This window comes from Syngnathus leptorhynchus, chromosome 8 (genome assembly GCF_054491065.1).
Source record: "Syngnathus leptorhynchus isolate UIUO chromosome 8, UIUO_Slep, whole genome shotgun sequence".
Taxonomy (NCBI): domain Eukaryota; kingdom Metazoa; phylum Chordata; class Actinopteri; order Syngnathiformes; family Syngnathidae; genus Syngnathus; species Syngnathus leptorhynchus.
The window spans coordinates 6,902,486-6,929,833 of record NC_141202.1 but is presented as its reverse complement, the minus strand read 5'-3'; the positions used below and the strand labels follow the sequence as shown (position 1 = coordinate 6,929,833).

The 27,348-nt window shown below is 38.1% G+C and overlaps 2 protein-coding genes across 3 annotated transcripts in view; one reads left to right on the top strand and one right to left on the bottom strand.

Annotated features, from left to right (window-relative positions):
* The window catches only part of ascc3 (activating signal cointegrator 1 complex subunit 3), a 152,420-nt gene that overhangs the window by 90,891 nt on the left and 34,181 nt on the right, over positions 1-27,348 (top strand). The window lies entirely within an intron of this gene.
* Positions 1-27,348, bottom strand: part of LOC147052187 (glutamate receptor ionotropic, kainate 2-like) — an 84,235-nt gene that overhangs the window by 56,174 nt on the left and 713 nt on the right. Inside the window, exon 2 of the mRNA XM_085917669.1 lies at positions 412-579. Coding sequence (XP_085773795.1) covers positions 412-579 — 168 coding nt within the window. The remainder of the gene's footprint in view (positions 1-411; positions 580-27,348) is intronic.

Below are 27,348 nucleotides of genomic sequence, written 5' to 3'. Positions count from 1 at the left end.
TTACTGTGGCACTCAAGACAAGCAGCTGCAAAACATTGTACCCCCTAAAACCTGTCTAATAACATTATTTCAGTCACTCGGAAATAATATGTATAATGACATGTAGTTAATAAGAAAATTAAATTGCCCACTTGATGCACATGCAAAGCAGACAGATTATGGCTCTTTATTGACCGGCTCTGGGGACACTGAATTACTACTGCTGAGTCATTACCTGGAAAAAATCAATTCAAGCTGCTTGTCTTTGAAGTACTCAGCCATGTCCCCATGGTGTGTTTTAAAATGTAACAACCTAAGCAAGTGAAGCTCATAAGGTGTCTTGGTACATACGTACGTACATACACACATGCGTGCATACGTACGTACATAGATATACTCTACTCTAGATGTATAATAGAAATCATGAAATACCTTTTCTGGAGGCCTCAAAGCTGTCATAGATGTTTATCCTTTGGATGTCATAGGTAAGAGTGGTGTTTGGCAGTAGAGTTCGATTTCTGTTGATTGTATTCAAAGCAAATTTAAAGGCGAGCTCCTCAGCACCCGATGGGCCACTTTCGACAGACTCAAATATCCCTCCTGTCAAAGACATAAGATATTTTTTAGTCAAACATCGTTGGCAGCATAGAACATTCAGGCAATACTAAGTGTATGGAGAGTAATACATAGGTCACACAAACACTGTTGATTACTGGAAAAGGTTACTGATTAAGCATATGGAAATGGTACCAACTAAAAACACCTTCAAAATGATTTTGCTGGTATATGATTGTAAAAAGGACATAATGTGTATTTTATTTAATGGCCTAGAAGCAGGTCTGTGCAGGCAAAGATGGACACAAACTTGATCAGTGCTGTGTCAGCAGCAAACTTCACAATGGACACGCTTGGGTGCATGAGTGTGTAGGCCTGTGTATAAGGGTGTACATTTAAGGAAGTGTGTATAGAGCACACATCATTGTGGGGAGCCAGTGCTGAGTGTCAAGGAAAGGTTGTTGCTGTTGTTGAGAACAGACCTACATGCCTGTTATTAATGTTTGAGCAGACTTTATCCGGCACGCTTTATATGCTGCTGGAATCTGGGTAACACCGCTTTTAAGTCCTCCTGATTGAAATCCCTTGTAACTCTGTGTACTGCCTCTGGGTATTGATTGTGTTGGGTGCTAATGACATTATATCGTTGGCTCAAGGGCGAGATGCCATTAGCGATTAATACATTGCGTGTTCTTTAGACCACAGGTGAAAAAGGGGTGGAGACCACTGCATAGGTTCTGGAAATTAGTGTTGATGGTTTGGGAAATTTGGGAGAACACCGCAACCACTTGTATGGATAAATTAATTCTAAATAAACTACTTGAAAGTAATCATTACATTCAAGAATCACTGCTAAACACCAATATTATACACTGTATGAAAGGTGGATTTATTGCAATCTTAGAAAATACATTAAATACGTAAGCATAACTACTAACTTACTTAATTAGTACATATTATGGATGATTAAATGGAGGCACAAATGCTATCAATCACCTACCAGTTCAGAGCAATTCATTAATTGCTTGAGACTATCATAAGATTCATAAGGCATCACGAGAGTTCACTGTCATAAAAAGTGTTAATCATTCCCTACCAAACTTGCATTCAGCATTATCCATTTTTATAAGCGATCACTTGAATTTAGAAAAAAATTGACAATATTAATCTGAAAATTGAAAGATCTTTTGTCATTCTGTATTTATAATATGTGAATGTTTTATTATGTTAAAACATACAGATCCACAGATTAAATCACACACATAAACATCATGGACACGTGTTATGTGAAATACTGAGACGTTGTCCTCGAAGCTTCTCTTTCAAACAATAATAGTTTTTTTTTTAGGGGCGCTTACAATGCCTGGTTCCAAACAAAATTTAGCCAGGTAAAATGTATTGCATTGGAGTATTCCAGTGGAATTTAACATAGTCTTTCACTAAATCAATAGAAAAGCGAATAATAATGGGATCAGTGTAAGGCACATGGAATGGAAAAGTGTGTTTAACTCATGGAACCCCACAGCTACAGCCCTCCAGTGAATACTCCTGGCGGCCAGCAGCAAATGAATTGACAAAGATAAGGCCTGAGGAGTTGGGGGTGGTGTGCTTGGGTTTTTAGATCAATGTACTCTGACTGACCTGTGATTCAATCAATTGAGACCATAGGGAGCTGTAGAGAGCATCAGTGAGGGATTGAAGTGTTTTGTTTGGGTTAACCCTTGGCCTCGCCCTGCTGGCTTGTTGTCAGTCAACAGGAGCTCAGGCTTTTTTTTTTTGCCCCCTTCGACAAAAACTTTTCACTGTCTTGATATCATCCGTACACTTTATAGAAAGTATCTGTAGAATCTGCACTGTGGTGTAGTACTGCAGACCGAATCTTATCATTGTTTCTTAGTCAACCTGTTGACCTCTGAATCCCCATCTTCTTAGGGTTTCCTCTCTGCAGCTTAAAGTCAACATTTAAATAAATGTACCACTGAAGAGCAACAATGTACCTCTATTTTAATTTGTATTCATGTCATGAGGTGAGTCTATTTTGCATACCATAATGAGTTTGGAGGAATGAAGAAGTATCAGCTAAAGTCTATGCACTGTAATAGGAAAGCTGTGCCTTTTGAATTCCTCTGCTCTCATTTTAGACACATTGTTTGCTCACAGAGCATCTCTTCTCCTCATCAAACGAAGCTGCCCAGCCCAGTACGATTCAGTGCTGATGGTCTATGAATTTATTATAGTTATTTTTGTTAACCCACACAAACAGTATGCGTGATGTGTATGCACATGACAAACGGTATGCGTGATCTTTATGCACATATATTATATTATATTATATTATATTATATTATATTATATTATATTATATTATATTATATTATATTATATTATATTATATCTATCTAATGACAAGCACTTGTGTGTCTGCAGATTAAGCAAGCAATCTCCTTTATGATGACATTTTGCAGCTGCAGCAACTGTGCCAGGCTGTACAATAACTACAAGTGCAATTCATATCACTCACCTTGAAATTGCAAACTGAACGGGCATTTGTGAGTCTGAATAATTACCCTGATAGTAAATAACCATTGAAAGACATTTCTTGAATTTAAATGAGTCATCCATTTCCTTGCGATAACAGGGCATCCGTTTGATGCAAATAAGAGGATGCAGGAGGTTTAAAGTTGTGAGAGCTGGTCCCAAAGCTTTCAACTTTCAACAACATTTTCAGCATCAGTTTATCAAGGAAATCTTGGAACAATTTGTCTTCCAATTTCCACTGCATTATCTGGTGTGTTTTCATTGTTGATTGATGTTTTGTTGTTGTTTTTGTCCCCCTCCCCATCACCCATGATATGTAGAGAGGAAGTATGGAGTGTCTCTTTAAGTCTGTTCCAATCTTGCACATGGCGTAATTGTTTGGAAGAGCAGTGCCATTATTTTTTAATGGTCTGTTTGTGCAGAACAGTTTGTACCTTTTCATGCAAGATCAACAGCAGAAGGCTGTATGCTTCAGGGAGCTTTGTGTAGCAGTTGATGGAGATTTAGAGGGAAAAGACTGAAGCTGCTTCTACAAAGTGAGCCACTCGAGAATTGCAGCTCGGCTCTTGTATTTATTCATCTGTCTTTCATACTATATTCTCCTTCTCTATTCATCCATTTCTGCTTCTATTTCATCTGACGTACCACGGGTACCGATTATTGCTACAAATATAAGTAGGTAATGAGTAATTTCCCTTTATTTCTCATTATGGAAGATCTTGGGAGCAAATCCACTCAGCACTTCCACAAATGTCAGTGCTTCTCAGCTTTGTCACAAAGGCACAGAATGTCACCCTCTTTCCTCAGTCACCGCCTCTGTGAACTACTCACATCTGGAAATGTCAATGGGCATCGCACAGCGGGAGGGGACAGTTTCTTCGGTGGCAGAAAGCCAACTCACACTTGCTCTACTGTAGTCTATACAGATCAATAACAGCCTCGTCCGAGATAGAAATATCCACTTTGCTGCACCCAATGTGTGATCCAGGATTTAAGTAACGCACAACCTATTAGGTCTTGTTGAAGACTTTTTAGTTTTGTTGGAGCATTAATTAATTAATTTTGGGTCTAGTTATTGCACTGCTATCCATGTTGAACAAATAGGAAAACATGATTACGTCTAATAACTTTGATGAGCCGATAATTGTGAAAAATGTGAGAATTTGCCTCTTTTTTTCAATTTAGATTTTTGTACTGTATTGTTTTATTTGATTTAATGGTAGTTAGATTGTTTGTATATAACAAATGAAAAGTTCATCTAACATTAAAAACTAACAGAAAAGTGAGAGCACAAACGCCAAGGAAAAATGGATTAGATCATCTTACCAACTCTTCAGTATAATTCTCGCAAATATAAAAACATACAACATGCTGAATTTTGTGATTATATTAGTGTACCATACATTATTTGGGGAAGTACTAAAAACAAAACAGTATATCAAGGGTATGTTAGGAATCATTCTCCAATTAGCTAGAAGAAACAGTCCTCCTCTGTATTGCGTTTACAAAGAGTCACTAAATGACAGGTTACGACGCTGGAAGCGTTCAAGCTTATACCAATTAACATATCTGAATGTCAACATTGGTAAACAAGATCATTTTTTCTTTTTCCGACAATAGTTTCATTTTAAACCCATGTTTAAGCCGTCACGTAGTTGTGGAGGGCTTGTTTGCGTGTACCATCCAGCGATTGCCGTAACGTTATTGCAACTAACGGTGTTACCGACGTGTTCTATTTTTTTTCAATTAATGCATAACCTAATTAATGATTTGTCAATCATAACACTCTTTTATTGGTGCCAAATTATGCAAAAAATTAATTATTAGATCATTGGCATTGCTTTGAACCAACTGTGCTGTCAACCTCCCTCCTGACACTCTCCTGCCTATTCCCTAGAGAGAAGCTAGTGACTGATTGATAGCCAGCCATTGTTCTCTACTTAAAAAAAAAAAAGACAAGACACCTTGGCCCTGCATTGACTTTTGAGGTCTCATTGTGATTACTGCCCCCCCATGAAGACTATCTTTCAAACTCTTCAGTCAGCCCACTGTTTTCAACATGCTTGATTTGAGGATCACTTACTATTTGACCCGCATTTGTGAAGGGATGAATGGAAACCAGTATTTCAATTCCCCAGGTCGTTATTCTAAGTATTTGGTGGTATTGCTGACTGATGCCCCGTTGTTTTTGAAGCTCTCGTAAACAACATACTTGGGGCTAGATTTTCCCACTGCCGCCATCCTGCAATAAATACAATTAATCCCATATTGCAAAGGTCCGCTCAGCCTGTGAATTCTCCCGCTGTGCAAAATTTGAAAATGAAAACATCATTCATTACATAGCATTATGCCGAGCAATAAGTGCCATTATTGTTGTTTAATACCTGGATGTGAGGCTTGAGTCACTTATTGAGTCATTTCTCTTCACTCTGCAAAAATACAGTTTGCTTACATATAAAATATTATAATGACAAAAATCTCTGCATTTTAACACACAAAGACTCTGTTTGCGGCCTTTATCTAAAATGCCTAGCTTTGATTTGGAACTAAGCAGAGGCATATTGATTTTCTGACTGAGGCAAGTGTGTGATATTATCTTAAGTAATGGTTGAAAACGAGGAAAATGAAGGGTCGGGCGCACGCATTTAGAGGTGATATTCTGCTGCTACAACAAAATGACCTCGGCAATGTGACATAATCATGGTCCATTTAAGGGATCAGACATGCTACTGAAAAGATTAATGGGTAATTGGTTTATGAAATGAGAACATAGGAGCAAATGATCACCCTTTTACACAAACACAACCTTCTTTCTCCATCCATTATTCAGTTTAATTAAGTTATATTGTTCCTGACGGCTATGAAGCAGAGCCGTCTATAAAGTCTCACAGCGGTAATGGGATCAATAGTGAATCTTTACTACCCTGAATAAAGGCTTTGCAGGTCACAGGAGTCTTGGACTTTATAAGCCCCCATTTCTATCTTGCTGTCCTCTCCAGTTTTCATTTTAAATGTTCCCTGCTGTACTGTGACACAGTTTTGGGCAACTGATTCTGAATGTCTATAAATTCATCCCACCTTCTATAATCCTCTGCATGTATATAGTAATGATTTACCTCAAACTCTTACCTTGTAATACTTTACCACAATTGTTATTTTACAATTCAGTGACAATGCCGTAGGATGGAGAGCAATATAGGTGCTATTTTTTTTTCTTTTGGATTAGCTTTCACATATTTATCATATTGTGCTGCATTCTGTTTTTTTTCCCTGTGATTTGCAGACAATGTAGTTGTGGTATGAATGGAGGAATAGGAAAAATTAAGCATTTGTCATTCACAGTGAAGACAAATGATGTTACTTTTGTTCTTTTTTTAAAAGACTGTTTTGAAAACAGTGAGAAAAGAAAATTGTACACAAACATAAAAGATCAGAATGTTCAGAGCATTGGTTGCTAGTAACTGTATAAGAAATAAATCTCTTTTCAGATGCCTCATTTACTGCTCTCGAGGTCATACTGCAAGTACATTCAAGGAAGAGAGTGCATCAATAAAAGCCATAGACATGCTTGTATGCACAATATAATACTTGGATCCAGACATTTTTGCCTGCTTTTATTACTCTTTGAGGACATATGTGAGCATTTTATTGATTTGAAAAGCTTAGGTTTTTTTTTTCAGCTATAAATCAAATTCAGTCAATCTAGAATGCATAATGCTTGTCAGTACATAATAGAATGCATTTCATTTCAAATGTCTTACAAAATGGTCCCACTACAGAGCTATGTGAGCCATTCTGCTACAAATGTGTAAAATAATATAATTCTACTTTCTAAGGAAGCCTTTTCTTACATTCTATCTTAAACTCAGCAATCACTATTCTGTTTTATGAGTGAAACTGTTCTAAGAATTTTTTTTTTTTACATCCCCTTCTGTCTGTGCCTTTTATCTGTTCATCTGTTTATATGAACCAACGGACCCATTATTTGGGATTTGAATTTCTCATAATTATGGAGAATCAAAGGGAAATTCGACTCACACACCTTTTTGTTGCACACCATACTAGAACCAGATCACACACATGCAGGCATGTATGGAGAGATTCAAAGTGAAGGATCTGTGGTGACGATGCCTTGCTCGAGGGCACCAGCAAAGAGACCAGCATCTCTCAACTGGTTGGCTTTTTTTTTTTTCTTCACAATCCTGTCTGTAGCCTGAACCGTTGTCCTCTAACTCCACAGCCTAAGTCTTTACAGAATGAGCTACCAATGTAAACCTGTTATCATCACCATAGTAAGAGGAATTTCAGAGTGAATCACAGTGACTAAAGTCTCCCTCAGGCTACTTGAAGGCATCTTTCATGACAAGCAAATCCCAACTTCTCCTGAATGAATTAGTAGTCACTTCCAGTCCCCAAAAAACATTCCCATCTAGATTTCCTACAGCTCAACGCTATACTCAATTTCCAACAATCCACCATGTCTCTGCTGTCACCATTCATCTTTCATCCTGTCTCTACAGCTCTAAAATACTGCACTGCAAAACAGAGGAAAAGGGAAGCATTCAGGGGAGCAACAAAGATGTTGTGTGACTGTGCGTGTGTGTCAAAGTAGGAGTAAAATTGGAGGAGGGAAACGCCAAAGGCAGAAATGTTGAGATAATGGTTTCATTTGGAGTGATTGTGATGCAGCCCTTGAAGGGAAAAATCCCCATGGATGGGCAAATGAGTTAGCGCTCTGTTTTCATCTGCCTGCTACGAGATCATGTTGTCCTTAAAGTCATGAGAACATTGGACACTTTGCCTTTAACGAACCCGAACAATCAAAGCTTCGGGGAAAGAGAAGGTATCACAGACTTTATGCCTTCAGGCTTCTTTCCAACAAAGACACTCACAGATACACAGTCAGGCTCCCCAGTTGATGCACCCAAAAGACAATTATGCAATTTTAATCAGCATTCAAAGGTTATCCTTTGATGTTAAGGCAAATCATTAAAAGCATCGGTTATGTTGAAACAGTGAGAAAGATGTGACTCAGTGTGCAGCAACAGTTTATAAATATTCATAAAAGCTTTCAAAAGTGGGTGATCGCTTTTGCTTGATGCATAATGTAGCTTATTTGTTTTAAACATCACCATGCATTTGATGCAAATGATTCCGCAGTTGGAGGAACCTGTATTCGTGACTGCTGTTAGCCGACACATGAAAGCTGTCACGCAAGTACAAAATCTTGCAGTGAGTGTTTGTGAATGAGAATCAGTGTTTTTTTTTTTATTGTCTTTGTGGGAGTATTTGTGTTTACTGAATTAGTCATAATGAGGTTTTCTTGTCTGGAATGCTGTGGATGTTATATAATCATGAGCATGTAATAAAAAAAACTTAAATCTAACTTATAATGGAAAACCAAGTTGGAGGAATGTGTCTCATAAGGCTCTTGACTAAAATGACTAGGAACTCTCATATTAAAAGTGGCAGAAAGTTAGTTCTTTACAAACCAGCCTACGGTTTTGTGGTGTGGGTGAGTACCCTTCATGCTTAGTTCCTTAGCTCTTAAAATGTTTCTGACCATTTGAAATAGCTGAATTCAAGGTGAATCAAAATATTGCATTCATCATGTTTCACCTCATTCAGTATTCTTTACACATTGAACTTTATCACAAATTTCAAAAAAGGTTATGTGATATTATGTCATTCCTTGGATTTTTTTTGTCATGCCAACTTTGCAGCAGCTGTACAATGACCAATGTGTTTTGGTTTGAACAATATTATAACGCTGTGAACATCAACATTTTGTGCATCTTGAGAAATTTTGTGATTTTTATTAGATCTTTTTTGTATGCAAAGAAAAAATTTATTAAATTGAGAAAATAAAAACCGTGGCTATACACTATTGGATCTGTTAAAGTCATACTGATAGCATATACAGTATCATTTATGTCACAGTCACATTCTGAGCATCTATTTATCGATCCCGTATAATATCTGATGTGATAATTCACTAAAATGCTTTTAATGTTTGTTTGCTACACCTTAAAACCCCCTTGTTAAACTGGCTTGTAGACACGAAATGCAATTCTGCCGCAAGATTGAATGTGGCCCAGACCAGGTCCTTCAGATCCGCCCACATCAGCCACCAACAACTACACCTGCTGAAGTCCAAAACAATCCCCCACACACTCCACACAATCACCATTGCTTTCCATTACTCCTACGCAGACCCACCACTCTGCAGCCACCTCCGCTTGCATTCCCACACTTGTCTACACGCAACACGGTGTGTGCAGACACACGTTTCCCCTGCGAGGCAAATTAACACTTGTGCACCTACTCTTTCCAAACAGATCATGTGCAAAATGGCACAAACACATTGGGGAAGCATTGTAATAATGGAAGTAGAACTATGGAGGGGGTAATTCTCACTTTCTCTGCTTCAAATGCCTGAATGTGAAAAGAATGTGGTGAGAGTATCCACAGGTAGTGTAATCAGGCCAGTGAAGCCTGAAGGCACACAATGCCGTAGCTTCTTGGAGCAGCAGGTACATGCAAGGGAGTTTACTGAGAGAGAGCGGGAGCAGTTTGACAATGAAGAGATGGGGAACACCAAGATGGGGCCACTGGCTGAATAGTGAGTGAACACAAAGAAAGCACCACAAGCCATCTGACATTTTCCTCCATAATCCACTCGCTGACAGCGCTTTCAATACCACAGTGGCCTTTAATCCCCTTGGCCCTTAACATTGACTAATATCGTTGTGCAGATCGATCCAAATATCACTCATATCAATACCAATGATATTGATTGATCTCAGTGTCATTAGATTAATATTTGAGTGATTGTGCCGTGTTTGTATGCACTTGAGCAGATTTTTCAAATAGAGAATTTAGTTGGCTGTTTGTCGCTACTCATTACCAGCAATTTAAGTGCCACACTGGGTGGTCAGAGAATAGAGCAAACACATTTTTCCTCCACCTCCCCCTTATCTCTTGATGTTATGCCACCCGTCATGTGACTCAGCTGTGCCAGGTCAACAAGCCAACGTACACACACACGTAAAAGCAACACCAAAAGAGGAACTAAAATGTTACCCGATTTTCACCTTAGGGACCAGATCCTCAAATACAAATTTAATAAAAATACAATTTGGGCATAACATTATGTTTATACAAACATATTTTCTGACTCTGATGAAGGCGGAAGTACAAGCCAAAACATGTCAGGTAATGCAACCTAAAATATCTTGTTTGTGATAAAAGAACCAGTGAAGTGAAACATATTTTCTCTCTGATAATATAATACATAATTATGCAATACAGTCACGGGCCATCATTTTTCATCACGATAAGTTGTGATACAATCAGTGGTTTGGTCCAAAATGTGTAAGCATTATGAAACGATGTGAAACAGGAAAAGCGAGGGTTCAGACCAGGATATTGAGAGGAAGCTGCGCTATTATGTTGAGAAAGCCTAATGTTACATTTACATAAAGCTGTCATTATCCTTTTTTTTTTTCCATGATCCTTCCAGATATTGCCAAAAGCACTGAGCTACCTGATCTGAATTAGCTAGACTAGACTTGCATTCAGTGGCAAATGAAAAAGGCATTAAAGGTGTCACATAAAAATGCTTTCCCCAAAAACACATTGTTTATAAAACTGCTTTTTGTGTTTTTCTTTTCACACAACATTGTCATGTTGACCATAAATATTACACAAGGGCCGTTTGGCATTTGCAAATTCACATATTTGTGGATATTTTGGGGGGTGAAACTTGTCCTCTGTTATTCACAGAAACACTTTCTCACCTAGTTGTTATTTTTTGTAACAAAGAAAAAAAGTCACATTTTTTGTCATACTCTCAATATGTTTATATTATATTTACTCTATTGTACTCCTTATGAGTGTATGTATTTCTATTTCCCCTGAATGAAAATGCTTTACTTTGCTGATAAGACTCATGTCATTCAGCAACATTTTGGTATGTCTTGGAGTAATTTTGCAAAAAGTGCAGTCATTCTTCTGATTGCGCCCTTACAACAGACTTGTACCCAACTGAGAAAATGAACTGTGATTGCTGACTGTAAACGCTAAAAAATATACTTTTTTTGACAGATAGAAAGCTGCTTTGTGTGTAGGCGGACGTTTTGCCTATACATAGAAGGTCATCTAATCGCAAATGTAACTACAGCCATGATAGATTTGTTATTGACTGGTAGTGGTAGTGGACTGATAAGAGAGGCAACCTCGCCAATGGCGAAAGAGCGGTCAGTGTCAATGCTTTCTTTTTTCCCTTACCCCCCATCCCACCTTTTTTTTCTTGGTGATATCGCCAGAATCACACCAGAGGATGAGGTGCTTCAAAGCGGCCATGCCAGCGGCAAAAGCCCGATCAGGCACTCGGTCTCAATGCTTTTATTTTTCTTCCTCCTCCTTCTCACTCTCTCCCTTGTCTTTTTATTGTGGCATTGGCACAATCACACCTGAGAATGAGGCGCTTCAAAGGAGCGTCAAAGAAAAACTGTTTGTTTCAGCCAGTAGTAGGTACGCCATTCCAACATGAAGAGTAATTTGAATGGTACCATCTCATCTCAATTAAAGCCAAGGTCATAAGTCTTATCATATTTTTCCGTAGTCAGTTGTAGTCGTAATAGCACATGAAGCCCTGAAACAACATGACACACAAAACACATTTCACTGCCACACGACTATAAATTCCCAATTTGCATCTCATACACACACACACACACTCATTACCCTTGAACACACACACACGCTCATCACCTCTGACCAAATCTTAGCCATCAAAATGTCTTATTTTCATTTAACATTTGAATCATCGGAATTGAATTATCTTTATGGCAAGTCCCATTTGTGCTTTGTTTTCTGACCTCGTCAAACGTCGACAGAAACAGAGCAAGACACAATTCTTTTTTGTCAATGACAAAAACCTCCTAGTGGAGCAGTTAAAGACATACAGTATGTAGGACAGAGGAAAGATTATAAATAGCTGAGTTAAAAATATTCAACAAAGGAGTTTATGACACTGCTCAGACGAGACAGCGTCACTTCTTAGAGTTTAACAGTCCCGTCACTTGATGGAGAGAACCTTTTACTTTGTGACAGACAAAAGACAAGCAGCATGTGGTGAAAGAGGAGATCGAAGATGGTTAAGAATGTAATCTCAGAAAGTAATGTCTTGGGGAACATAAGTTACCTTTAGGTTTGGGAACTGTGCACGATGTCTATATGTAACCATAGACATGACCAAGTAATCTTTTCATCTACTTGTGCATAACATCAATTAAAATAGCAAATCATATAAGTAATGGTGGGTTAAGGTACAATTTAAATGGTTGAGATGAGAGTGAGTAGGAAGTCCAGAATAGGTGTGTTTTGAGTCTGAATATGGAGAGGGTTAATGACTCTATTACGGATGTTAGAAAGTAATGAGTTCCAAAGATGGGCCAAAGCAGCTAAAGGCTCAGCCCCCTGTGGTAGACAGCGGCTAATGAGGTGGAGTAAGCACGAGGATCTGAGACATCGAGGCGAAGATATGGCAGGGTGAGGGTACCGATGGCCTTGAAACTGAAGATGACTATTTCATATTGGATACACTTTTAGACATGGAGCCAGTGACGTTGCTGCAGGGCGATTACCTCCTTGTTTTTTTAAATAACAAAAGTCCTGGTATCAATCCCCAACCACAAATCTCAATGGTTGAGAATTGAGACCACCTGCATAGTAAGCAGCATTGGGCAGTAAAGATGTCGGCGTGGCCAGATAGCAACACTGGTTCCATTTTGGAAGTTCCAATGTACAGTGAACTCGCCCCCCCCCCCCCCCCCCCCGCTTTACATAATTATCCATTCACAAATTCACTTGTGTTATTTTCCTTTCAAACTGATACCTGCCTATATCCCTAGTTTTAAAAAGGTAAAATTAAGTTCACCTGGAAAGGTCGTGGCTGCATTCTAGGTACATGCTAAAACCTCTCCCCAAAACCAAATCCTCCTTAATTAGCAGCAATATATCTTTACTACCAGAGTATATATTTATATACTCTGTTTATATACTCTATTATATATATATTTATATATCTAGTTTATATATCTTTAGCACCAGAGATGGGGAAACCAACTACTTATTTTTATGATTTATTATTATTTTTACAAAGGCATCCAACTCTCAAGTAATGACAGCAACAAACAAGTTAAGTTTCATGATACAAATAATCAGAAAAACACCTCCTTTTGTGGCTTTCATTGTTACATTCTCTAAGAGGAATGATTGTGACAGAGAAACAGTTGTTATGGCTTTCGTGGTCCCCATTGCTAACACATCTGTCTCATTATGGTGATGAACTTTAACATGAGTCTGTGTTTTCTCCTCATCAGTTAGAATATGCCTCCCCTAATTCATGGTATTATACTGACAATGGCTCCTGTGGGCCAGCCACCAGTCAGCCATAATTCTGTCTTTTAATTAGAAGCTGATTAATACAGCCAATGAGGACTACTGTATGTCCTCATTTCTCAGCACAGTTTCTTTTTAGCCAACCTCAATTTACACCAAGTATGAGAATAGCGGTCATGGTATAAAATGTGTTCCAAGTGTTGCATTGCAATTTATATGTGTAAAACACAAACAGCAAATGTGTTCATGTTTAGCAAAGTACAAACCCTTTCCACTCTGTGCATATATATATACTCTGGAAATCTAAACACAACCACAGTGACCTGAGTAAGTGCCGAAAAACGACCTCTAGTGAATTCATGACTCGGTGGTCGGCTGGTCTCTGTGTAGGTGGTGGTTGGAACAGACGACTTAATCGAATGATGAATTGGATGGTTATATAAGGTTTATGTAAATGTTACTGATAGCTAATATATTATAAATATTCATTAAACCCGTAGGGCATTTAATACTGGAGCAACTGTCAAATATCAAAATACACAGAAGCATGGCCAAAAGATGCTGTGGGAAATCCTAGTTCAAATCTAATTCATATAAAATCTCTAGCAGTCATGTTTAAAAGGCAGACCAACAGAGCATAAGAGTGTTTACACTTTGTGCTCATTTCTTATTTCGACAGCAAACTTCATTAGATACTCCAATACTGCCGGTTCAAAGAAGAGACCATTTTGTGGTCATTACTATCCTAAAAAATGTTTCACATTCTTTCATCTCATAAACTACCTTTATTCCACAATAGCTTGGATGCTCTATTCAGATATAAACTGACCTCTTGCCTGAGAAGAAATATTGTTGGAGGCTCCTTCTTTTTCTTCTGTTATGAACTGCAAGTGATGTTCAATACAATGCAAGCAATTTTGAGAAGAATGATTATTACATTTTCAATAAGAAATGCTTATCTCCAAGCTAAACAATTCAATTCTTCTCGTGGCGTGTGCATTATTCCGAAAGCAATGAATACATTTTCAGTGAACATCTTGAGAAGCAAACCCAGTTTCATTTTTTGTGTGTGTTACCAAGAAGAAAATGGAAATCAATTTCAGAGGATCAGTGTTGCGCAACTTTAAGCGCTTTCAGTCCTCCCAAGGACAACCAGAGCAGACAATAACACACCCCATAAAAGGTTATGTAGTTAATCTTTCACTGAAAAAGTAAATAAGTATTTATAAATTGTAAGCCCTATAACATTGCCTAATGTGTAAAAAGACAAAACTATTCCTGGAACTTCTGAATTTTGTGCAAATGGCCACATAATATAGTGTCGATATTAGTGAATACATCATCCTCCTCCTTTATTTCAAATACGATTTTGTTTCTTTTTTTTTTCTTTTTATCCCTAATTTTTTTTTAAAGTTATTCTATCGTAGACCCACCCGACTAATTAAAAGAAAAGGGTCAAGTAAGGTGGGGGAGCAAAAGAAGAGTAAAGTTTAGAATTAAATAGGTCTGCCAATTTTAGAGGACTGTTTGTTAAAGAAGCACTTTTAACTCGTGACGAAGAGCTCTGTTTGGCTGTGGGGTATTTTCCAGCTTCCTCTTTACTGCTGGGGTGAGAAAAGTTAGCAGGTAGCAGATGGCAGCCTGATCGCAGCTCTCAGATGATTCTTCATTACCTATGAGCATGCATACGGAGATGTCCTGCAGCAAGTACTATGCTAATAAGACTTCCTGCTGTATCCAAAGCCTCCGGCTGAGACATATGGAAACACAGACCCCTCTCATCACTATGCCAATATGGAGGGCTTTGTACCGAGAGTGAGACAAAAGATGATATGGTCTCGTATTTCGTCATTACGTTCACATACTCACTAATCCCAATTGTAATGATGTCTTGGTGTTTCTGTTTTCTATTTTTAAAACAGCTTTTACAAACAGCACTTCATCATGACAACTTGAAAGAGGTTTAAATTGGATATCTGCGAAATAAAGTAATCACTTGTACAAGTATTTGCAATCTTGGTCAGAAAGCTCAAAATTCAGATCTGGTCTCTCAGATTGTGCCTTATCATCGAGATGTTTCTTCAGTTTAACAACTGTCCACATATGATGACTTCAGTTTATTGGACATGATTTGGCTCCAGAAGCGAGACCTGCGTGCTGATGAAAAGCACAGTAGTTAAACTATGGCAGGGTTTCGACTTTGGGGATCTGGATTCGACAAGTATGGAATCCACTCTTTACACAAATGCACGGGGACACCCTGTCTGGAGATTTCCCAAAGGCACATGAAAGATTCACAGGGCATGATGGATCAAATTCTTTTGTAAAATCATTCTATTTTTCTGATTTTAAATTGTAAAAAGAAAAAGGCAGTAAATGATTAGCCTGCTTTGCCTATTTTCTTAGCCTTCATCTTGATCTTTTCCTTCTCAGTATCTAGTCTCTTTCACCCTATGTGGATAAGACACACCATATTTTTTTTTTAAGAAAGCCGTTATCTCCCTATTCCCACAGCAGTTAAAAGGCAAAGGCGGAGATGACAAAATGGTACCACCCACCCCCACTCGTACACCCACTCCTCCATTCCTTTTTTCTACTGTAAGTGTGCAGACATTATCTCGGTAAGAAGCCTTCAAGTGAAATGTTGTTTTTTTTTGCTCTGGAGTTCGTAAGGTTTCCTGGTATCTAAGCAAGAGGGAAAGGGCTTGGCAATAATTAGACAGAAAGAGGAAAGGCATTTTAACTGAACACGTAATGGTTATTACAGACGAGGTGAGTGGCAGAGAGATTATAGAGAGAATACACTGGCATAGAATTGGCAGCTGTTTGGCCCCAATGAGGATTCATTTTCTACGGGCTCAAAATAACACCATTAGCAACAGGGCATCTTGGCGCATAGCACAGAATTTGAGTTCATTCTCATGAGAAGTGTCAAATATGAAATAAAAGCCTGGTATTTACTCTGAGACATGAGCAGATTTTAAATTTGACCCTTCGGCTCTTGAACCATCAACATCAGGTGTAACTTACTCCATTTTGAAATTGCTATTTAAATTTTCTGTACTATTTCTGTATTGACTCCTGAACGTCCTTTGTTCACACATTCATAGATAGAATGTTTGTTTTGTTTTTTTCATGTGTTTTTTTTTTTTTTTTTTGTGATGCCATCAAAAAACGGCTCCAGTGACAGCAGAGAGTCAACCATGATGTATTCCGTTCACGAGATAAATAAAAGTGTTGAATACACAAACCATTTTATATTGTCAGTCTGAACACTCTTAAGAATAGTTACATACAAGTTAAGTACGAATTTAAAGCAACAGTTTTGCTGCTTAGGTATTTATTTGCATGTGAGCACCTGTGTCTTGGGGTTGGACAAAATCATGTTCAGATTGCCCAATAAATCTCTCATTCATCTACATTAAACTACTTCATTTCAAACATCAAAAGGAGCCTGCCATGATCAATTGAAAATCTGGCAGCAACACAAAATTGTATTAACTTAATTTTAAACTTGTCTGACCGTTGAGATTTGTATAGTAATTTAATGTAAGCTGTACGAGGGACATCTGAGCCATAACATTGAATCATTCATCAGAACTGAGTGTTGTACTGATAATATAGCTGTATTAATAGTTTTAATTAATTTTTACTTTGTATGAAAGTGAAAACTGCCTTCCACCCTCCACACCCAACTTTGGCAATTTCACTGTGCTTCATACTACTCTGGAGCAAAATCGAATGCTCCAGGAGCTCCTTTCTGACCACCTCCATCAACCTTAATAACAGCAGTGCAGAGCACAACAAATCACTGGTCGTCCGTCACCATCAACCTCAATCAAACAATGCCTGTCATGCAAAGACTCAATACTTGTTTGCAATCTGCTCCAACCAAAGATGTATTGCAAGACACTTTTTTACTTAGAACATTTATTTATACTCATACAGACTGGAACCTATCATAAAAATGATGTTAAATTTCCCCAGTGAATGATAATCTGGTAAAAAATAAAGCATATTTTTAATTCAATGAAAGTATTGGAACCATAGACATCTTTACTCCTGCCCTTTGGAGGAACTTGTGGCTGATAATAGTCGTTTTCGGTTCCTTCTCACTGAAGAATCACCTGGCTCTCTGATCACAGTATTTTTGTCCCTATGGGCTATGCAGACATTAATCCCGCCTGCTGTTTGGTAGATTGTTCCTTTTGCGGTACAGCATGTGGTTGTCTCACACTTTCCAATATAAGACACGTGCCAACACTTGTGTTGCCCAGGAATGAGAGCCCAATATGCACCAAACGGTGTCCTGAAGGCTGCTGCCATAGCAACACGAGTTACATGTTAAAACAGTTATTGGCCTTGATAACTTTTCCTTGACGTGATGTAGTGACTTTGATGTTAAATAGGAGATAAAATTGTACTTGCAAACTTTGAATGAATCATTCACAGTGGAATTTTTTGTCATGTCCCGAATTAATTATCCTCCCATGTGTTTTGACCTGTGCCGAACTACACTTTCTGATTTATTAGACGACATAGATGCAAGGGCAGAGGTCTGTGCACTCAATCAAGTCAATTTTATTTATATAGGGCCAATTTGCAAAAGACATTTAGCTCTAATTTTGTGCCCGTGCAAATCGAGCGCAGTGAGTTGTCTAACTCCGTGCGCAGTGTGTTGGGAATTTTGCAAATGTTTGCAAAACTACATAAAAAAAATATAGTGTGTGGGTGGTTGCATGCGCGTGTGTGTGTGCTATGTCATCGAGAGAACACTTACAAAATATGGAATGATTTCAAAGTCTTACTGTAAAATCAACTGTGTCTATATATTATGCAGACCAAAGGGTACAATGGAGGCTTGGAAAAAAAAAAGACCATTAATTACACTGCCAGTTTCAATCCTTGTCCAGCTTTTTCAATTAGGGTAATTGTAACCCTCACAGGGAAATGGTCCATTTGCGAGTTAAATGAGACCTTGAGCATTTATTTTTCTGTTGAACAACATATCCATGAATTGAAATCACGATGAGTTATTGATCATGCAAACAAAAAACCTCAAACTTAAGTAAATTAACAGTAGCGGTGATTCTCAAATTGAAAAAAAACAATAACAATAATAATCTTAGTGTTGCAGTGATTGTCCCATTGATTTTGCTGTTTGACATAGTTCCATAGATTCAATAGGTTGTTTCGGCTTCAGGTTGCCATACAAAGATTTGTCTCATGCTGCTATTAAGCCAGTGTTTTGTTACAAAAATAAAAAAGCAGATATACTAGTCCAAACCTTTTCCTCGATTCCGAAAAGTGCTCCTATTCCATTCCTCAACTTTGACTATGAAACAATGCAAACCTGTGTATATGGGTTTGATACAAACAGTATCTTTTCTGAGATGATGATGTGTTTGTCCCCTTTGTAACACTCCCAACATCAACAATGGTGGATCACCATGAGAGATTCTTTACCTTGGCAGTGATCTGGGCTTTTGTTTTAACTTGTGCTTAGTCACAAGTGTCTCCTTCCTCTCTTACTTCCTATTCCTGCCATGTCAACAAGCTAGTTAGTGAGTGGTAGTGTTGAGTAGGTGCCGTGTGGTTGGTGTGTGTCTGACAAGCGACAAGTGTGATGTCTACCGTTTAATGTCATGTTTTATTCAGTGAAAGCATCCTTTATTTATTTGTTCCCTCCTCACTAACGTGTCTTCATATTTTCTCAGCAAATGTTTCCCATCTGACCCGCGTGCCATCTTCTCTCCCTGTCTCTCACACATGCTAGAATGCACACACTTTCTTTTTCTTGTTCTCCCCGCTCACCATTTTCCCCTTCTTTCACTGCTTTGCTGTCTAAAAGCAATGAGACCTGACTGAGACGTCCTGGGAAATCAAAACGACTCCCCTTGCTGTACCAATTTTACCCTGCATGAAAACACAGCAACAAACACACACATTACAAAGAGCCTACCGGCAGCAAGAGATACAGTTCACTGCTAGGGTGTTGAAGATGTCCAGATTTCCCCTCTGAATTACAACGGGTAGTTTGAGGAACATATATCAGAAAAATCCCACACACAAAATTCCAGAGGATGAAGACAACAGATCGAGAGTGTACGCACAAACATGCCTCTAGTCACAAACTAAAAAAGATCACCCACAATCAGATGTCCTGTTGTTTGTAAGGCCGTAGCAACTTCAAAAAGTGCCTCTATTTTCTCCAGACAGCAGTGTGTTCCTACGTGACAGCAATTCGAAATGATGTGCAAACATTTAATCCTGCCAGATTAATTATTATAATCATAATAATAACATTGAAATTGAAATCCCAATGTAGGATTTTTTTGACGAACATGGAACTCGACATTAACTGTTTTCATGTCACGTTGGAAGCACAAGAAACTGTATAAATCGTATGCATGTGTCATGATTTGACAATTAATGGGGGGAGGGAGGGATACAAATCTCTTGCTCTGATAATGTAGCTGCACTTGTAATCTGGAACGATTGTTTTATTTACTTAAGGTACGCAAGTCACGCATGTTTAAATGATGCTGTCACCATTCCTGATTTCTGTGCTTGCGTCTGTCTGATTTAAGTGCTTGCTGAGCCTGCAGATATTTTTTATTTTAAAATCAAATTCCTAAAAACTCTGTTTTTTACGGTGTATCACAAATAGCCACAAGGTGGCACAAATCCCTCGCAAACTTTTCAACTTTCCATCTTCCCGCATACAAGCCATGTATTTATCCATATTTCTCTGACAATCAGATGCCATCTCAGTCACTGACTTCCTTGTTCAATTCAGAGGAGACAAGACAAAAAACATACACACAGACACTGTTAAGATGCAGTATAGTGTGAATGACACTTCATTCGAAATACAAGATAATGAAAGAACCTCCCTGACATTATTGACATTTAATCTATACCTCTGGGAGAAGGAAGCCATCATTTTCCATCCATAAACCAATCTTAATGGCTTAAAAGTTTAATATGACATTTCATGGAATTGGATTTATGACATACAAAGGAAAACTCTACTCACTGAGCACGGTGTTGCTTTTTTTTTTCTCTGTGTGTCAAAGCATTTTGCCATTGATTCCTTTTTGAGAATTATTATTCTTTCTTCTGTGATATGGGTGAGAGGGAACCTTCCCCTCAGCAAGATCATTTGGATTCATAACACCTTCCAAATGAGTTATTGACGAGTCGAGGCTTCACTGCCATTTTCAATCAGAAGCTTATACTCACAATACTGCTCTGGTGTTTGAACACATTTCCCTGACAGTGGAAACATGAGCAGAGGTATTTGGAGAAGGCAAGGGTAATTCAGTTTCTGCAAATTTCTATGGTATATTATACACTTTCTACATTTATTGTAATGTATAATATACTAGTCTGCGTATATCAGTAACAAGGATAGGTCTCAGAGCTGAGAACAGTGTGTTATGAAAATTTGGCTCATATTACTGTTGCACTGATCCAGGTATCACACACTTTTGTCCTCCCTTTGTTCAGGTTACAACTACACCAGAATAGTAGTGTCACCTCAACCTTACAGCTCAAGTCACATATGCTGAATTTAGACTACCCGACAGAAGGCAGACACTTGACAAGATGAGGGTGGATGTAAACAAAACGTTTTGGAATATTAACTTGAAAGGAATATGGCACTTTTCTCGCTGCTGGGAGATGCAGAGCCATCCATTTGAAAAATACTTAATATCCGCTACAAATGGATGCTTATGGTGACAGACAGATTTTTGGACTTAATGAGCCACTGTGTGACGAATCTCCAGTTCTAGTGTTTTGGAAAATATGTTTCTCAACACACACCGCTCCATAATCAACAAGAATCACTATAGTGACAAACGGTGGTGCATTGAGAACAGTTGAAATGGCAAAAGTTTTTATCGCCAGCCTTTTTTTTTAAGAAGCCTGAGGACAAATTGAACATTCTAAAGTATAATTTTCTGGAAAATATCATCAAATTGGGAAAGCAATTATTAGATTCTTACTTTCCATTATATGTGAGGAAGCCGAGCAATGCTGACCGTCAATTTTATGATGTATAAGCAGTGTTTTACTTCTGTTTAAGTAAGACCAGCTTCAGCCCCTGCTAGAAAATCACCATAAAAGTCAAGAACAAGTGAAGGAGAAGTGCTACCATAGAATGTGTATTCTGCTGCCAAGGGTGTAGGAGAGTCACTGATGCATCAGACGCTGGAGTAATCAACCCTCCAAGAAGTACAGTGACTTTTATCATTCATGCTTAAAACCAATCCTCACTCAAATCTTGGATTGCAAAACTGCAGAAAGTGTTTGCCAGCAGAATGTTAAATGCCTGGGTATGGAGCAATCATGACAGGAAGAAGCAAATGATCAGTACACGTCCATCTTGAAGTCTGATAAATGTATTTCATGGATTTAAACAATTTCTGATCGAAAAGTATTTTGAAATGTTTATTAATTTTTATTCTGTCTTTTGAAAATGCACACTGCAGCCAATGAAGAACAGGTCAAAACTGATGCTTACTGCACCTTGGAGTGCTGTATATGAGTCAGGCTATTGGAGCAAGAAAATGCAGCAACCCAGCACTCTTTCAAGTTGCAGCAAGTTTGGGAGTAGTTTTAGCACTTTCTTTGTGCTCTCTTCTCTTAAATGATAAAGCTGTCGCACATTTGTAGAACAGCAGGACTGAACTGGTTGTAGTTTACAACAGAGATTCATTTAAGGATGGCAACACAGATTTCATTTCAGCGGAGATTTGCAGATCAGCGCACCTCTCCTTCACTATCCCTCCACTGGAGTGGCTGTTTTATAATTGCTTGCTAATATACATTTTTATTGACCTCAGCACAACAATTTGTGAGATCCCTATGAGATTTTCATTGCTCCTGTGTATGAGAAAGTTTGGTTTTCTTCTATTCTATATTTTGGATCTCTTTTGAGTGGGCCATCATTTAGTTGGATGAATCACTAGGCGGTAGATTTGAGTGTACAGCTGGTTTATCGCCCTGCCATCACAGCAGTATGACATCAAAATATGTCTTTATTGGATGTACTCATCGCAGTGTCATTAAACCTTCATTCCAGACAGTACAACTGGTTGCAATATATCAAATTAAATTTGGAAAATTTGGAATGCAGACTGGCATACGGTTTAATTTACAATGGCCTTAGGGGAAAAAGGTCTATCATGAAATCTTACTGAGTTTGTTGTTTGTATCTCCACCAATCCCAAAAGTGAGCGTCATTGTTTTGATTCCTGTTGGTTTGTTTGATATTTTATTACATTCTTTAGTTTAAAGTAGTCGTGAATTTAAGGGGGTATTTCTGTTTGAAATTCTTCCACCAGCAGTGAACATATCAATTCCTATTCTCTTCACCCAAAAAAAAAAATCTAATCAAAACTGCAGGAAATTGATTTTGGCTTTGAAAATACATCTGATATTACTCACATCCGTTCTACCAAATATGAGGTCAAATAGAGTTCAATCAACATGCGTCTAAATCAAGTGATACCCACAATATAACCTTTGCTTGAAATGAATTTCCCAATACTGCTTAAAAGGAACAATGTAAAGCGGGTAAACAAATAGGCGGAGAATCAGACAAGCATGAGGATTTTATTTCTGTCTTCTCTATCAAGTACATGCTGAATGCAGTAGCATATTCTGGCCTGCTGCTGTTGTAGTTTGAATGTGATTGGGGATTTGCAAGATTAAGATCGGAGACAATAAGTCTCTTGTGAATATGATAGCTCAGAGCTGCTGCTGCTCAAGAGGATTGTCCTCTCCAAAATGCATCATATTTACCATCTTTGTGCTTATGAGAAAATACATCCACGCTTGACAGCCTAGCTTTGCCGCTATACATAACTTTAATGGCTTGGGTAGTGATAACTTCTCTTTTTAGGGCGTATTTGTATTTATGGGGAATCCACTAAGCTCTCTTTTATGTAGTTCTATACAATTCATACATGAGCATAGTCAAGGGAAAGACATCCAGTAAACACTGTAAGCTGTGAAATGGCACCTCAACTGTTTTCAAGAAGCAGACGTACCATATTTCCATATTATGTTCTGTTTTGGAAATTGAACATCTGCTCTCTAAGTCAAGTCCGCTTGCCCCTATGTTGTTTGGCACTTTAGGTGCAACTATGTTTGTATGTAAAGGTTTTGGCTGAATTATTCTGAGGGCAACAAAAAGAAAATAGCATCTCATCTGACAGTGTGCAGTATTTATAATGTATATATTGCTTCATTTTATCCCTCCATCCAAACTGAAAATTGCATTTCACATTTCATCTGTTACTTCACAAGAGACTGTGATGTGCTGCAGCTTCAGCTGACTGGAAATGCCACTCTTCAACACCCACCCACAGGGGAAACAGTCTCAGCTGGCTCAGTCCAAAATACCATTCAAAATCAACAAGCGCACACACACACCAGTAAGAACTCGGAATGCTGTATGCTCACATCTCATTTCCATTCATACGCCGACTGAAAATCTTGTTTTCAGCCACTGGGCTTGTTGGCAGTTCATTGTACCAATGATACACATTCACGTTGTATGCCATTTTTTTTTTTTTTTTGAATCTGCTGACTTTTAAAATGAAAATGTCCTTTTCCCCTCAATATACAAGTGGAGTAGCTTACAGCATGCTCAAAATTTCCACAGAAAAAGAGCATTTGTCACCAACGGTGTTATTCTGATTCAAATTCTTTGACTTGTTTTAATCTTAGGCCTTCACCCACATCTGACCAGGAGTGTTGAAGTGAGGTGGAAATTGGAATGGTGGGTTATGGCCACAAGCACAGGTGATGAGGGAGCTGTTTGCCAGGCTCAAAATAAGCAATTTCACTCAGCAGTTTAAAGGCCAAAATTTGAATTTTGTGACTCATCACAACAAAATTGGGAAGATTATAATTTTTTATTCACTGCTGCCCCCAACACACATTCACACACTTGATATGCCCCTACCAAACATCTCTACCTATACCTGCCAAATAAAAATGAAAAAAGGTCAATTGTGGTCAAAATTGAAAATGAAATATAAAAGACCACATTTTTTTGTTTATTTATTTTGAACTTTTTAAAAGAAATACAAGAAAACAGTAAAAATACAGAAAATGATAACTCCATACTACAATAGAACATAAAAAAGAATGATATTGCATTATAATTTTCATATTTGTTCGAAAGGGAGTAGAAGGAAGCCTAAGCTTATCTGACTCTACCCCAAATGACAAGAAACAGGATATAGAATATTATAGAAACTATTTGATGTCTTGTTTCTATAATATTCTATAATATAATATTCTATATCCTGTTTCTGTTATGGTCTTTCTTTTATTCTGAGTGGCTGTTTTTGACCTGTAATGTAGCAGATAATTCACTCAAGAACAGAACAAACAAGAGAATAGGGCTCTAGTGGCACTGTGTATTCCATATTATAGAAAGGACAACAATTTGTGCAGCATTTTGTTTTGGCTCTGATCAGAAGGTCAACAGTGAGGACTCTGACAAATGCACTCAGAGATGGTTCTGGGGCAAAAGGACTGATTTAAAAAGGCAGCGAATGAAAATAGCCTTTTCTTCCTTACTGCTCATCCAGCCCCGCCTTATGCATCAGTATCTGACATGTGGGCGGTTAAGTACTTTGTGAATCAGTTTTGATGGACTTTCTGTTATTTCTGGACAATCTTTAACTCTTCTTTAACTCAATGCCATTGTCCAACATTGGTACTGCTTTGATCCTCAGCATCTTTTCACAGAAATCCAAATAAAAGAGGAAATCTATAGCAAAATTATACAATGACCTTAAAGTCCAAGTTTAAACTCAGCATGACTGGCAGATGTTTTCATCAACGCTCTTTAAAATCTTGCAGTAGCTTTAAGCACAAAGTTCTGTGTATTTATTTCTTGTAGTTATTTCACAGAAGGTCGTTTAGAGCGGAATGTTGGTCATGACTTTCTTTCAGCAGGATAGCAGGTAAACATCACCTGGTAAGGATAACGATAATAGTAATATAGTAGATAATTGTTTAATTTTTCACTTTCACAAATATGTCCAGTTTTTCGAAGAATAAATTCACAGCCAGGACCATAGCAGGATGTTGAGCAACTGGATAATAATGTCAACTATTATTGCAATGTTTAACAGATGGGCCTCTCAGAGACAATTGTGATGGCAGTCTGCCACATTGAGCTCATCTACACCATTAGACAATGACCTTCATATCAGCGCTGATAGAACAGCAGGGCCATCCATTAAAAGTGGAATTTGATGTAATTCACATCTACAACTCCTCTAAATCGTTCTGAATGGAGTCATAAAAATTAAGTTCAGTATATGGAGTCTGGGTTATAGGAATAAACTTGACATTTCTGATCATGTATCTTACATATTGTGCATTGAGGTGCTCCTGTATCAAAATGAGTTGAACTCACAGAGATATTAAAAGGGTTGCAATGTTTTTGTTCACGGATGCCCAGTATCTCAGCACCCCTCGACATCTGACCCTAGAAACACCCTTGCTCCAATCTTTCAATTAATCCAATGAAGTTTGTGAGTTGGGGGGGTGAGCACTAAGCGTATCCCTCATTAAAACTTTTTAAGAGCAGTCTGTTCTCTCCCTATTTGCATTAATCGTCCTTTTGTTCATCCTTTTTTTGTATCGATGGTCCTCATTGGGGTTGTTGGTGAGTTGGACCGTAAGTAGACCAAGGGGTTAGGATCCATGTAGATTAATAACACATCCTACTCACATTCACATTGGAAACCAGACTACAAAATGAAAACCTACAAAACCACAAGGAAGGAGATATTGCAAACTCCACACAGGAAGGTCAGATCTCAGATTCAACACCCCCCCCCCCCTTTTTCAGAACTGTGAGTCATATGTGGTAACCACTTATCTACCATGCTTCCCTTGTGACTGCATATGAAATCAAATTTCATTTGTTCTTTCAACTGAGTTGCATGAAAGCAAAAAATATTGGGAATATAATTCAATTCATTCTACTATAATATGCATGGAAAGTGGCACAAAAGCTCGCTTTGTCTTGCAGAGCAGATGTCCAATAAAGCTTCACCTCAGCTGTAATTTTCTCTTTTCTGACAATTCATTTCACCAATACTAATCCAAACCAACAAAAACTGACATGCTAATAGTGGTCAAAATTAATCTACTGTCAAGATGACTGCATTAAACCGTTTCTTCTCAAAGAAAAGCTGGGTTTATAACGAAGGACGTCAGACCACCTACCAGCAGGGTTTCAACTCAGCTTGATAGTACCATTTTCTACAGCTCTCAAAGAAGCTTTGTCAAATGGAAAAAAAATATGATCACACGTCACCTGCTGTTTGATGATGTCATTTGGGGAATATTACCATATCTCCATAAAGCCTTAAACCTGCTGGCATAAATCTAATAAATGTTGCTATAAGTAAAACATTAATATGTCACGTTGCATTTTGTAACCAAAGCCTTAAAAAAAATAATCAGATCTCTCAATTGATTAGTGGTGGCTGGTCAGATAAAGACATTAAATCGGGGCGCCGGTTCACTGTCCCATGGTGTGGAACCATAAGATTCAAGAACTCCGTGGTTCCTAATGCCATTTGTTTTATAAATGCAAATACGTGATGCATGTAACTGCTGTTGCAAACAAATTGCCCCAAAGGAACAATAAAGTAATCTTGATCTAAAGACCACCCTTCCCCACTTAAAGTACCCCTGGCAGCAACCTGTTGGTAGATGCTTGAAGCATCTTCAAAAACAACACAATACAAAAATGGGAAAGCACTCTTGTCAAATCATAACCCTACACCTCACACACTATGGCATTTCAATGGCCAACATTAA